The following is a 15,449-nucleotide window of genomic DNA, read 5'->3' as shown; positions in this document are numbered from 1 at the left end:
CTGCTGCTAACACACAATGAAACCCTCACGGACACAAAGCGGTTTTATACTTTTAAACAGCCTCTTAGTACCAGCAAGCACAACAAACAATAGACTTTAAAAAATATTTTGACTGAGTCAGAAGCAGGATTTTATTTCTTTGTTTTTAAAACAGCATCCTATCATTTCAGAAATCTACTGCAAAAAGGAATTGCTTAACAGGGGTACTGACAATTTCTAGTTTGCTTATCGGGGTACTTACAATTACTAATTTTCTTTCTTTTTTTTGAGACGGAGTCTCGCTTTGCCACCCAGGCTGGAGTGCAGTGGCGCAATCTTGGCTCACTGCAACCTCCGCCTCCTGGGTTCAAGCAATTCTCCTGCCTCAGCCTCCTGAGTAGCTGGGATTACAGGCGTGTGACACCACGCCCAGCTAATTTTTGTATTTTTAGTAGAGACAGGTTTCACCATGTTGGTCAGGCTGGTCTCGAACTCCTGACCTTGTGATCTGCCCGCCTCGGCCTCCCAAAGTGCTGGGATTACAGGCGTGAGCCACCGCACCCGGTCCAGTTACTGATTTTCTAATGTCGAGAATAATAATTTTATTATTAGCTGTTTACAATTTACTGAGATTCAAACTACCATTTTCTCCTTTGTTCTTAAACCTGTGCCACTGAGACATAGGTCCCAAAATGACTTTTTTATGTTTTAAAATAAAAATCTATAGCAAAAACATTTCATTTTAAAAGATACTGTCTTTTTATTATGGGACCTTAGTTAGTACTACATATAAAACAATCTTTTGAGAAGGTATATGTCCTAGCAACAAACATCGGATACACAGACCATATGTTGACACTGGAGATGAAAAGGGCACTGTTAAATTATACAGGAAATCACTAGAACATAAAACAATAACTATAGAGTTACATTGTCCTCTAAAGGGGGAACTAATTCAGCGGCTCTCTCTTTAAAACCTCTACTGCATTCCTCTTGCCATATGTATTGGATCCCACGTTGGTAGATGAGAGAATGGCGCCAAAGTTGTTGCTGGAACGAACTAAAAAATTTGCCAGGCGCTGCGTTGCACACGTGGCAGTGTTGCATTTCCGCTTTTCCACCTGATGACTGGTAACATGGAACAAATGTGAAAAGTTAGAGCCTTGGAATTTTAGCTGGATCCAGCCATGTGACATCAACTATCTTGTATTGATGAAAACTAAAGAAACAATTTTCACATAAGTAACTCAGTGTTTGGCTTTGCAAACACCTAGATGACTGAGATTTTTTTTTTCACACCTTGAAATGACAATTGAAAATCATATAACATCTTTCATTACAGTCAATGTTGCATTTCTCAGTTAAAAGTCTTCCTTTGGAAATTCAGAATACATTACATATAATCAAAATAACAGTGTCTTTGTCTTACATTTTAAAAAATCTTGAAGAATTTATTTTTTAATATATAAAAAGAATTTAGAATGTAAAATTTATATGTAATCTGAAATATGAAGAAATTTAAAAATAATTATTTCTACATCTTTCCAATAAGAATAAAGCAGCATTACTTAGTCTTTAAGTTCCTTGAGATAATTGAATCAGGAGTGTTATGCAAGAAATGTCATAAGGGAATTCTGCAATATGCAACACATGGATTAACCTTGAGGACATTAGGTTGAGTGAAAGAAGCTAGTCATAGAAAGATAAATACCACTTGGTTCCATGTATATGAAGTATTTAAAATAGTTAAATTCATGAATTAAAGAGTGGAATGGTGGTTATCAGGGGCAAGGGAGAGGGGGAAATAGGGAGTTACTAACCATTGGGCATAAAGCTTCAGTCAAGCAAGATGACTAAGCTCTAGAGATCTGCTGCCCAACATTTTGCACATAATCCAGAACAATGTATTGCATGCTTAAAAATTTGTTAAAAGGGTAGATATCATGCTTTGTTCTTACCACAATAAACTGAAATATAATAAAATAAAAAAGAATGTCATAAAAAGTATGTCAAAAAAAGAGAATATCATAAAGTCTCAAAAAGAATCAAATCTCTCACCTGTTCAAGTACTCTATTGCAATGTGAGAGTTGAATTACTTTTAGCATAAATACATTTTCCTGCTTGGATCTTATGCTTTCAAGAATTTTAATGATAAGACTAGGTTAAATGTTAAAACCAAAAGATTTTTATGTCAACGGCATTAATATTCATCACATTTTTTTCTAGCCACCTGGAAGAAATGCATAATAATACTTATAAACTCAGAAATCATAACCACACATTAAATAATTCATTTAATTTTAACTTATGTTTTTATTGAAAACATTTATTTGTATACCAACTCCATTTTTTTGACAGCCTTTTGTTTCAATGTGCTTTCAAAACGATATCGGAAATGGATGCAGAATAATAACATTGCTTCCTCTTTGCTGATTATCATGAAAGTTACAGAAATGTCTTAGTTTTCAGCTCCATAGAAATCAAAATATTGGTGAAACTTAAGGTGAATGGAAAATGAAATAGTTATAGGGCTAAAAACTCAATGTCCAGGAGCCAGTGGATATGCATAATCTGGGACTCAAATGCAATGGATTTATCTCATTGTGTTTACCTTGTGTGGGGAGTAGTTCATTATCTCTATCTGTAAGTAGAGATAGCCTAAGAGTAAATATTTAATAATCTCATGTGAAACTGTTTGTTTTTTTAATTTTACTCCCATATTTCTTCCTAAGTACGGAAAACTTCTTACAGCATTAGGTGAACTGGATACTTATTGAATGTAAGTGTATGCCGACAAATTTTTGAACAAATTATCTAGGCAAAGGAAACCACTTTGGGATCTAATTATTTAATCTATATCAATCTCATTCACACTATCTGTTCAATTATTTATTTTTGAAGGTACCGTAAATATGACCAATGTACATTTCAAAAGAGTGATTTAATGCTTTAAGGATTGAACCAGTAATTTCATACATTTACATTGAATTCTAAAATACTAACTCTTCTTGAAAAACAGTAAAAATTGGAATTTGGTACAAACATCTCAAAAAAAGTAATAAAGGAAAATTATGGGTCAAATTGAGAAGGTTCAAAGGTAATATCTGTTCCAAGATATGTTTAGCATATGACTGAAGCAGAGTGTGAAATACTTTATATGCTAAATTCTGAGTGGTATTTTGATAATTGGTTAGAAGGTCAATAATATAATTTAAAATTGTTCTAAATAAAATGTTACCTTATTTGAGTTAGCTAGATGGGCCATCATTCCACTTACAAGAAATAGTAAAAGCATTTATGTTTTTATCATATTTGTGAAATTGCTTTTCTAAAAAATACTTTTCATCTAAATATACTATTCAGCATATATAAGATTCTATTGAAAGCAAACTTTAGGATGGAAAAAGATGTCTGGAATGGTTAATAAAAGGCATTACCTCCCTGGTTTCAGGCATTTTTTTCTCATTGACTACCTGGACAGGTAACATACGAGCTAGTAACAAACATTAAAGCTGTTGACCACTTACAGGCACATACACACATGGAAATTCTTGACTTTAAGAGAGTTTAAACAGAGATGACAATAAGCCAAAGTATAACTCTTAAATTGCCTCTCTTTTAAATTGTCTCTCCAGAGTTTTCAAAATGGCTTTAAAGTGAGTCCCTGCTCTCAGCTCTTAACATTCATCTGTGGAAGTATGTGAGCTCCTGCAGGGAGATCCTAGTGATTACATCTTGGCATCTATGTAATTATATTTTTAACTATCCTTTGATTACCTGCCAGGCAGATATTTACAAGGGAGTGTAAAAAAGTTGGTGGGAAAGTATGTGATCCTTTTACCCTATTTCATACATTTACAAATTGAAAAAATCTCAAATGAGATGATTAAATTTTGTGAGGATAATGACATTGAATAATGTTAGTTTTATTTTTAAAAAAGAGTTTAAAATTTGACACATTTTCCACATAGATTTTCCTAGCTTTCTGTGAGATATGTAGAATAGTACATGATTTAACATCTCTGTTAAATAGCATGATAAATCATACTCCTTTTAACAAATTTACAAACATACTCATTTCAGGCAACACATTAAAAGGCAATTTGAAGAATGTTTTACAAGATTTCTAATAATTCAAAGTTAAAGATTGTGAGACTAACATCAAAATAATTGTATAATAAGTAATATTATATTACATATTACTCTACTTCTAAGTGAAGTTTCTCTCATAATAAACAAACATCTATAAAAACATAATGGGCTAGGTTCAGTAGCTTGCTCTTATAATCCCAGAACTTTGGAAGACTGAGGCAGGAGGAAGGCTTGAGCCCAGGAGTTTGACACCAGCCTGGGCAACATAGGGAGACCCTTTCCCTATGAAATAAAGATAAAACAATTAGCTGGGTATGGTGGCAGGTGCCTGTGGTCCCAGTTACTTGGGAGGCTGAGGTGGGAGGATCACCTGAGCCCAGAAGGTCAAGGCTACAGTGAGCCATGATTGTCCCACTGTGCTCCAGCAGCCTAGGTGACAGAGAGAGAGAGAGAGAGAGAGAGGGAGAGAGAGAGAGAGACCCTGTCTCAAAATAAAATAAAAAAAGAGAGGGTAAAAGTGCTTAGTAAATTTCTATATCTATTGAAAGAAAGTATCAGATATAAACAGATATGCTAGGAAATACTACTGATTTTCCTGTCATCGTTCAGTTATTCTGCTTATCAGAAACTTCATGTCATTTTAAAAGTTATTTTTATCCAAGAAAAAGCAAATAGAAAATTACAGTCAGTTCTGAGAAGAACACCCTGTAAACTAAATAAGCCTTGAAATGACAAAAAGCATCTGATAATGATTCTTGCTATTTATTATACGTAAGTGCTGTAGAAATCTTTGCATATTGCTATGGGCTTCCAAGAAAAACTACCTCGAAGGAAAACAAAGACAAGATGACAATCATTCTAATGAGAAGAGTTACAATATGACAATGCACACTCTTTACAAAGGTAAACTTAATTCTCTTTGGTGTTAAAGAGTGTGTAAGTTCAGTCCCATAAGACTATATGGAGCAAAACTGATTTAGGCACAAACAAATCCTCACTATGTTATTTATGACTTATGCACATATTTGAACTTAATAACCCTTTAAATAAATGGAGAATTACAGTTTTAAAGTTTCGGTTTGAAAATTGTAACTACTCTTAAGAGTTTTACGTGACATAGTTTTTAGATGTCCTTAATTACCATTTAAATGACGTGAAACCTTTCATAAAAGCCTTCCCAGGAAATCCTGACATACATGCTACCTATTGAAAGTAATTTTAAAAAGTATTAAGTTTATAGCAGCTTAGAAGTAATATGAAGAATAACTTTTTATAAATCTATTTCACTCATAAAATAGCTAGCTAACAATAGAGAATAAATTCCCCAACAGCAAATGGCTTTTTAACTAGTTCTTTTAGGTTTCATTTCTTAAAAACATTAATTTGCTCCTGATTATTTCTATACATTTTCATTTCCACAAGATGTAAAAGTTTTTAACATTTCCAAAGACATTTGAGGAAAACAAAAATCTAAGTAATATATACACAAAGAATCCACTTGGTATAAAAATGTATGCTTTAGTTAAGTTTCTCTGGTTTGTTTCACTATCAGGTTAATATAGGAGAAATTACTACTTTTTGATTTTTTTCCTGCTTCATGTTCTGGCTTTGCCCCTCTAAGTTCCAAGAGTATATTTCTTGACAAAACTGGAGTTATCCATTCTTGTCTGTCAGAAGTTCCATCAAAGGTATTTATTTGCCACTGGTGTTATTCTTTAAAGAACACAGAATTCAAGGAACAATGGAATAGCTGAAGGTACTGTTCTTAAGCATGATATGGTCAGAAATCTAAGGCTGCTAGTTATTTGACAGTATTTAATTCTAATTTTTCCACACTTTACAAAAGAAACAGGATTTTAAAGTTACCAACCTTTCAATGGGTGTAGCTTTCAGATGGTCTAATGCAACAGAGAGCACGATGAGAAATACTTGCAGCTTCAGGATGCACATTGCTTCTCAAATTTTCTGCAAAGAATAATCCAGCCCTGAAATCAAGAGATTTCTTACAGTTCTAATTGATGTAATTTTAAATTAGAGCCTAGTTTTTAAAAGACACATCTTTTCAAAACGAAATTTACAAGGATCAAAATTTTTGTTGATATAGTCCCTTAATACTGTCCACTTTTCAAGTAATTTCGAGATTTTTACTTTCCCAATTTCCTTCTCTAAGCAATCTGAACATTTATATTGTAATACATTTTCCCTTTAGCCTTTCTTTGAAATAAACCATGAGTTTAACACCAAGTGTGCATTTCTATAAATAAATAAAACTTTCCCAGAAATAGGAAATTCTTTACCTTTTAATGTTTCAATGTCAGGAATATCAGCAAATGCCTCTGATAGAAAGAAAGCTTCAAGAAAAGAGTCCAAGCTTGCATCCACTGGAATATTTACCCCCTCATTTGCTAACTAGTAATCCAGCTCTTATATACCCCTCACACCTTTCTCAGCTCTGACATCAGGCAGCTCAGAGAGCCTCTGTCATTAATTTCCATCCCTACACATAGAAAGTACCTCACAGGCAGCAGAAGCAGATGGGTCGTTATTACATTAACTCATCAGTAAATATTAACGTAGCAAATACAGAGTGTCCTTGTGCAGTTAATGGTGTGTCATACACAGCAGAAATTTGAATTTGCCATCTTTGTAAGACATGAGTGAATTTCCAAGAATTAAGTGTATGTTATGGTAAGGAACTGATAGAAAGGGGTAAGGATAACAACAAATGTGCATATATGCAAACAGAGAAATCACAGACTTTTGGTATATCTAAACCCAAGTGACCTCAATGGCTGAATCCCATAAAGCTTCAGGAATAAATGGAGATATAAGGGGAAGGTGTATAAAAAGGGCATAAAAGAGAAATCAAAAGTCATTTACAATGAGGTGAGGGGAGATTTAAAAGCATAAGAGTAATGGAAGCCCTACTCTGTGGTAGGGATTATTCTAGGTAACAGAGATATGACAGGGAACAAAACAAAATTAGAATGAACAACTGCTACATAACCAAATGAATAAAAAAATTCATTTTTCAGCACTTAGATAGAGATCCATAGGTATATATAGTCAAGTAGTTTTTGGATGACTTTTTCCATTCATTCTTACACAGAAATTTTACAATTATTTTGTAATATCCTTGAGTAGCTCTTTCACCTTAAGCAAGTCGCTTATATTCTTTGAATATTACAAAATAATTGTAAAATTATTTATTATATTATTATTATTATTATTTGAATATTACAAAATATATAAAGAAATATCCTGGGATATTCGTGGAATGAATTAGAGGGTGGCAAGAGTAAAAACAGGAAATCTATCAGGAGACGATGTCAGTGAGATGATGAGGCCTTAGACCAGGGTGGTTGCTGAGGAGTAAGAGAAGTAAATGACTCCAAGTCATATTCATAATCATAACATGCTTTGACAAAGACATAAATAAAGGGAACAAATGAGAAGAGATTGAAGATAAACATGAGTGTCAGATTAGGATATAATTTGTAATATGTATTAATGGGTTTCTTCCTATCAAATTTTAAAAGTAAAAGATGTTTTATATATCATTTTAAAAATGTTTTTTTACATTTTATCAAATTTGTATGTGTTCAAATGGTATTAGAAGACTAATAATAAACACAGTAGTTCCTTGCCTTAATTCTGCCCACCCATAAATTTTGCTCTCCACAGGCACTCAGTTTTAACTATTTTAGCTGTTTCTACATTTCTTTAACTATTTTAGCTGTTTCTACATTTCAAAAATATTTACTTCTCTGGACACTCTTGATTTATTAAATTTACATTTTATATGTTGATATCCCATATTAGAGGATGAAGATTCAGCTCTCCTCACTTTTCTTCTCTACCACTATCCTAAAATAGTTTAATACATTTTTTGAATTATATCAATATTAGGTGTACATCTTTTTTTCTATTTACATTTTAAAGTGTTTCTTGTGGGAACTTTCAAATGTATATAAAATTAGAACAATTATCAACAAATGATCTATCTTGCTCACTCTATATTTCTACCTACTTTCCTCACACCTCCCACTGTATTATTTAAAACAAATCCTAGAGATCACATAATTTTAACTCTACATTTTTTAGTGTTATAAAAGATAAGGACATTTTATAGAACATAGCTATAAAACCATTATCCCATCTAAACATACAATTTATGGGAATTCCTTAATATAAATAAATAATTCATTCAGCATTCACGCTTTCCAGTTGTCTACAAAAAAAATTTAACTGGTTTGTTGGATTCATAATCTAAACAAGATTGCATTTGGTTGCTCTGTGTGACTCTTTAATTTACAATTTTCTGTCCTTTATTTTTCTCATTATTGATACTTAAAAAATGGGGGCATTTGTTGTGTAGAATTTCCCACATCCTGGATTTTGCTGATGGCATACGTCTGGTATCATTTAACATGTTCCTTTCTCATTTGCATTTCCTCTATACTTGTAGTTTGGTCTAGAGGCTTGATATGATTCGGCTTCCATTGTTTTGGTAAGAATATGTCTCACGTGATGCTGTTTATTTCCTGTTGCATTATATCAAGGGGTACATAATATCTTTTATGAGGTTAAAAATGATCAGTGGGTTCAGATAGCAGGCAAGTTGTTCATTCTGAGTTCTCTGTCAGCCTTTCATTTACTGGTTTTAGCAATCTTTTGACGATAACTGCCTGAAATCCTTTTTATTAGGGGTTGAAAAATAGTGCTAGTCTAATTCTGTCATTCATTTGTCATTTATTAGTTGAAATTCTTCAATGAAAGAGAACATCTCTTGTTAACTATTTGATTACCTTGAGGTAGTTTTAAATGAAAGGCAAGATATATGATTTTTCTTTTTCATTTTTTTGAAATATACTTTATATGTATTTTGATTTCCTTTGTCTTTTTCATATTAAAATTATCCCATGTTGGATCAACAGGAATCCCTTCCAGTTGCCTTCTATGTCTTGTAGTCCCGGTACTTTGATAGCTTTATTAATTTCTGATGAATGGCATGATTTTATGACAACCTAAATGCTGATTACTATTGAACTGAGTAATATGCTATGAGTATTTTCCTTTCTTATTTAACCTTTTGTTTTTCTTCTAATTAACATTTGCCTCTTTTTTGATTGTTCAGTTTTAGGTTTGCAAATTGTCTCAGAGAATGATAAAATATGATATGACCACTCTTCATATGATAATATTTCCTTCTTATTTCCAACTTCCCCTCTCACTGCCCATTCTCATGGAAGTCTTTCTCCTATAGCCTTTGACCTTCTGCTTTTCTCCAAACTGATTGCTTTCTAGGATTGCTACGTAGTTGTATTTATCCTTTCGCTTTCATATTGAGAAATACTCCCATCATTCTTCCATTTAAAAAATACTGTTCTAGTTTTCTTGATTTACATCCTTATTTTGATGGAACATATACTGCAGTAGCCTCTTGAGAATGGACACATGAAAGACTGAGACCTTTTGTTTCTGAGCATAGTTCTAAACACATTATTTTTATTCAGAATTATAAGGCATTATTTCACTGTATTCTAACCACTAAGGTGGCTAAAAGAAAAGCAGTTTTTGATTTTTTATATTTCATTGTTTAAAACCTCTCTGTAGAAGTCCTTAGGATCTTTTCTGTATTCCTGATATATTTAAATTCATGCTGATATGCTTTGGTGTGGATCTTTTTTTATTGACTAGGCTGGAAACTCGGTGTATCTTTTAATATATAAATTTGTGTTATTTAGTTCCGAAAAGTACTTTTGAATTTTTCCTTGATATTTGTCTCCTCTCCATTTTCTCTGCTTTCCTCCCCCAAAATGCTTTTATTAATCTTGTATTTATTTATATATATTGTCACTATTTTTTAATCTCTTTAATTCTTTAACTCCTTAGAAATTTCCTAAACTTAATCTACCAACTTTTCCGTAAAAAAAACTAACTTTTGCAATCCTATTTTTAATTTTCAAGAGATCATGCTTTCTGAATCTTCTTTTATAGCATCCTGCTTTTGTCTTATTGACGTAATATCCATCCTTATGTCTGAGGATACTATTTACAGCTTTCTCTTTTTTGGTTTCTTTTTAAAATTCTCTTCCTGCTGTGGTCTTCATTTCCTTCAGATCCCTTTTTTTTAAAAAAAATCTTTTGATGTTTATATTTCTTTTTGATTTTTATTTTATTATTTTACTTTAAGTTCTAGGGTACATGTGCACAACGTGCAGGTTTGTTACATATGAATACATGAGCCATGTTGGTGTGCTGCACCTGTCAACTCGTCATTTGCATTAGGTATATCTCCTAATGCTATCCCTCCCCCCTCCCACCCCCCGGCACGCCTCGGTGTGTGATGTTCCCCACCCTGTGTCCACGTGTTCTCATTGTTCAATTCCCACCTATGAGTGAGGACATGTGGTGTTTGGTTTTCTGTCCTTGTGATAGTTTGCTGAGAATGATGGTTTCCAGCTTCATCCATGTCTCTACAAAGGACATGAACTCATCTTTTTCATGTCTGCATAGTATTCCATGGTGTGTATGTGCTACATTTTCTTAATCCAGTCTATCATTGATAGACATTTGGGTTGGTTCCAAGTCTTTGCTATTGTGAATAGTGCTGCAATAAACATACGTGTGTATGTGTCTTTATAGCAGCATGATTTATAATCCTTCGGGTATATGCCCAGTAATGGGATGGCTGGGTCAAATGGTATTTCTAGTTCTAGATCCTTAAGGAATTGCCACACTGTCTTCCACAATGGTTGAACTAGTTTACAGTCCCACCAACAGTGTAAAAGCATTCCTATTTCTCCATATCCTCTCCAACACCTGTTGTTTCCTGACTTTTTAATGATCGCCATTCTAACTGGTGTGAGATGGTATCTCATTGTGGTTTTGATTTGCATTTCTCTGATGGCCAGTGATGATGAGCATTTCTTCATGTGTCTCTTGGCTGCATAAATGTCTTCTTTTGAGAAGTGTCTGTTCATATCCTTCACCCACGTTTTGATGAGGTTGTTTGATTTTTTCTTGTAAATTTGTTTAAGTTCTTTGCAGATTCTGCATATTAGCTCTTTGTCAGATGGGTAGATTGCAATAATTTTCTCCCATTCTGTAGGGTTGCCTGTTCACTCTGATGGTGGTTTCTTTTGATGTGCAGAAGCTCTTTAGTTCAATTAGTTCCCATTTGTTAATTTTGGCTTTTGTTTCCATTGTTTTTGGTGTTTTAGTCATGAAGTCCTTGCCCATGCCTATGGCCTGAATGGTATTACTTAGATTTTCTTCTAGGGTTTTTATGGTTTTAGGTCTAACCTTTAAGTCTTTAATCCATCTTGAACTGATTTTCGTATAAGGTGTAAGGAAGGGATCCAGTTTCAGCTTTCTACATATGGCTAGCCAGTTTTCCCAGCACTATTTATTAAATAGGGAATCCTTTCCCCATTGCTTGTTTTTGTCAGGTTTGTCAAAGATCAGATGGTTTTAGATGTGTGGTATTATTTCCGAGGGCTCTATTCTGTTTCATTGGTCTATATCTCTGTTTTGGTAACAGTACCGTGCTGTTTTGGTTACTGTAGCCTTGTAGTATAATTTGAAGTCAGGTAGCGTGATGCCTCCAGCTTTGTTCTTTTTGCTTAGGATAGTCTTGGCAATGCAGGCTCTTTTTTGGTTCCATATGAATTTTAAAGTAGTTTTTTCCAATTCTATGAAGAAAGTCATTGGTAGCTTGATGGGGATGGCATTGAATCTATAAATTACCTTGGGCAGTATGGCCATTTTCACAATATTGATTCTTCCTATCTGTGAGCATGGAATGTTTTTCCATTTGTTTGTGTCCTCTTTTATTTCGCTGAGCAGTGGTTTGTAGTTATCCTTGAGGAGGCCCTTCACATCCCCTGTAAGTTGGATTCCTAGGTATTTTATTCTCTTTGAAGCAATTGTGAGTGGGAATTCACTCATGATTTGGCTCTCTGTTTGTCTGTTATTGGTGTATAGGAATGCTTGTGATTTTTGCCCATTGAGTTTGTATCCTGAGACTTTGCTGAAGTTGTTTATCAGCTTAAGAAGATTTTGGGCTGAGATAATGGAGTTTTCTAAATATACAATCACGTCATCTGCAAACAGGGACAATTTGACTTCCTCTTTTCCTAATTGAATACCTTTTATTTCTTTCTCTTGCCTGATTGCCCTGGCCAGAACTTCCAACACTATGTTGAATAGGAGTGGTGAGAGAGGGCATCCCTGTCTTGTGCGAGTTTTCAAAGGCAATGATTCCAGTTTTTGCCCATTCAGTATGATATTGGCTGTGGGTTTGTCATAAATAGCTCTCATTATTTTGAGATACATCCCATCAATACCTAATTTATTGAGAGTTTTTAGCATGAAGGGCTGTTGAATTTTGTCAAAGCCCTTTTCTTCATCCATTGAGATAACCATGTAGTTTTTGTCTTTGGTTCTGTTTATATGATGGATTACATTTATTGATTTGCGTATGTTGAATCAGCCTTGCATCCCAGGGATGAAGACAACTTGATCATGGTGGATAAGCTTTTTGATGTGCTGCTGGATTCAGTTTGCCAGTATTTTATTGAGGATTTTTGCCTCTATGTTCATCAGGGATATTGGTCTAAAATTCTCTTTTTTTGTTGTGTCTCTGCAAGGCTTTGGTATCAGGATGATGCTGGCCTCATAAAATGACTTAGGGAGGATTCCCTCTTTTTCTATTGATTGGAATAGTTTCAGAAGGAATGGTACCAGCTCCTCCTTGTACCTCTGGTAGAATTCGGCTGTGAATCCATCTGGTCCTGGATTTTTTTGGTTGGTAGGCTATTAATTATTGCCTCAATTTCAGAACCTGTTATTGGTCTATTCAGGGATTCAACTTCTTCCTGGTTTAGTCTTGGGAGGGTGTATGTGTTGAGAAATTTATCCATTTCTTCTAGATTTTCGAGTTTATTTGTGTAGAGGTGTTTATAGTATTCTCTGATGGTAGTTTGTATTTCTGTGGGATTGGTGGTGATATCCCCTTTATCATTTTTTATTGCGTCTATTTGATTCTTCTCTCTTTTCTTCTTTATTAGTCCTGCTAGCGGTCTATCAATTTTGTTGATCTTTTCAAAAAACCAGCTCCTGGATTCATTGATTTTTTGAAAGGTTTTTTGTGTCTCTATTTCTTTCAGTTCTGCTCTGATCTTAGTTATTTCTTGTCTTCTGCTAGCTTTTGAATGTGTTTGCTCTTGCTTCTCTAGTTCTTTAAATTGTGATGTTAGGGTGTCAATTTTAGATCTTTCCTGCTTTCTCTTGTGGGCATTTAGTGCTATAAATTTCCCTCTACACACTGCTTTAAATGCATCCCAGAGATTCTGGTACGTTGTGTCATTGTTCTCATTGGTTTCAAAGAACATCTTTATTTCTGCCTTCATTTCTTTATGTCCCCAGTTGTCATTCAGGAGGAGGTTGTTCAGTTTCCATGTAGTTGAGTGGTTTTGAGTGAGTTTCTTAATCCTGAATTCTAGTTTGATTACCCTGTGGTCTGACAGACAGTTTGTTACAATTTCTGTTCTTTTACATTTGCTGAGGAGTGCTTTACTTCCAACTATGTGGTCCATTTTGGAGTAGGTGTGCTGTGGTGCTCAGAAGAATGTATATTCTGTTGTTTTGGGGTGGAGAGTTCTGTAGATGTCTATTAGGTCTGCTTGGTGCAGAGCTGAGTTCAATTCCTGGATATCCTTGTTAACATTCCGTCTTGTTGATCTGTCTAATGTTGACAGTGGGGTGTTAAAGTCTCCCATTATTACTGAGTGGGAGTCTAAGTCTCTTTTTAGGTCTCTTAGGACTTGCTTTATGAATCTGGGTACTCCTGTATTGCATGCATATATATTTAGGATAGTTAGCTCTTCTTGTTGAATTGATCCCTTTGCCATTATGTAATGACCTTCTTTGTCTCTTTTGATCTTTGTTGGTTTAAAGTCTGTTTTATCAGAGACTAGGATTGCAACCCTTGCTTTTTGTTGTTTTCCATTTGCTTGGTAGATCTTCCTCCATCCCTTTATTTTGAGCCTATGTGTGTCTCTGCACTTGAGATGGGTCTCCTGAATACCGCACACTGATGAGTCTTGACTCTTTATCCAATTTGCCAGTCTGTGTCTTTTAATTGGAGCTTAGCCCATTTACATTTAAGGTTAATATTGTTATGTGTGAATTTGATTCTGTCATTATGATGTTAGCTGGTTATTTTGCTCATTAGTTGATGCAGTTTCTTCCTAGTATTGATGGTCTTTACAATTTGGCATGTTTTTGCAGTGGCTGGTACCGGTTGTTCCTTTCCATGTTTATTGCTTCCTTCAGGAGCTCTTGTAAGGCAGGCCTGGTGGTGACACGATCTCTCAGCATTTGTTTGTCTGTGAAGTATTTTATTTCTCCATCATGTATGAAGCTTAGTTTGGCTGGGTATGAAATTCTGGGTTGAAAATTCTTTAAGAATGTTGAATATTGGCCCCCACTCTCTTCTGGCTTCTAGAATTTCTGCCGAGAGATCCGCTGTTAGTCTGATGGGCTTCCCTTTGTGGGTAACCCGACCTTTCTCTTTGTCTGCCCTTAACATTTTTTCCTTCATCTCAACTTTGGTGAATCTGACAATTACGTGTCTTGGAGTTGCTCTTCTTGGGGAGTATCTTTGTGGTGTTCTCTGTATTTCCTGAATTTGAATGTTGGCCTGCCTCGCTAGGTTGGGAAAGTTCTCCTGGATGATATCCTGCAGAGTGTTTTCCAACTTGGTTCCATTCTCCCCGTCACTTTCAGGTATACCAATCAGACGTAGATTTGGTCTTTTCATATAGTCCCATATTTCTTGGAGGCTTTGTTCATTTCTTTTTACTCTTTTTTCTCTAAACTTCTCTTCTCACTTCATTTCATTCATTTGATCTTCAATTACTGATACCCTTTTTTCCATTTGATCAAATCAGCTACTGAAACTTGTACATGTGTCACATAGTTCTTGTGCCATGGTTTTCAGCTCCATCAGGTCATTTAAGGACTTCTCTACACTGTTTATTCTCTACATTGCATTTGTCTACTCTTTTTTCAAGGTTTTTAGTTTTTTTTGCAATGGGTTGGAGCATCCTCCTTTAGTTCGGAGAAGTTTGTTATTACCGATCGTCTGAAGCCTTCTTCTCTGGACTCGTCAAAGTCATTCTCCGTCCAGCTTTGTTCCGTTGCTGACAAGGAGCTCTGTTCCTTTGGAGGAGAAGAGGTGCACTGATTTTTAGAATTTTCAGCTTTTCTGCTCTGGTTTCTCCCCATCTTTGTGGTTTTATCTGTCTTTGATCTTTGATGATGGCGACCTACAGATGGGGTTTTGGGTTTTGGTGTGGATATCTTTTCT

General features: G+C 34.7%; 2 protein-coding genes across 2 annotated transcripts in view; one reads left to right on the top strand and one right to left on the bottom strand.

The window, feature by feature from the left end:
* Positions 1-15,449, top strand: part of SLCO1A2 (solute carrier organic anion transporter family member 1A2) — a 150,684-nt gene that overhangs the window by 18,280 nt on the left and 116,955 nt on the right. The window lies entirely within an intron of this gene.
* Positions 930-6,022, bottom strand: IAPP (islet amyloid polypeptide). The gene is made up of 2 exons (XM_024257162.2): positions 5,943-6,022; positions 930-1,107 (listed from the first exon to the last, which is right to left on the bottom strand). Exons 1-2 carry the CDS (start codon positions 6,020-6,022, stop codon positions 930-932), a joined length of 258 nt encoding a protein of 85 aa, XP_024112930.2.

Source organism: Pongo abelii, chromosome 10 (assembly GCF_028885655.2).
Source record: "Pongo abelii isolate AG06213 chromosome 10, NHGRI_mPonAbe1-v2.0_pri, whole genome shotgun sequence".
In the NCBI taxonomy this organism is placed as follows: Eukaryota; Metazoa; Chordata; class Mammalia; order Primates; family Hominidae; genus Pongo; species Pongo abelii.
This window is presented reverse-complemented; position numbering and strand designations above follow the sequence as displayed.

Bases quoted from the DNA above. Each gene is read 5' to 3' on its own strand.
- IAPP (XM_024257162.2), bottom strand. From the start codon at position 6,022: ATGTGCATCCTGAAGCTGCAAGTATTTCTCATCGTGCTCTCTGTTGCA. The intron at 1,108-5,942 runs GTTGGTAACTTT...CCATGTTACCAG, and splicing joins AAAGCTACACCCATTGAAAG to TCATCAGGTGGAAAAGCGGA.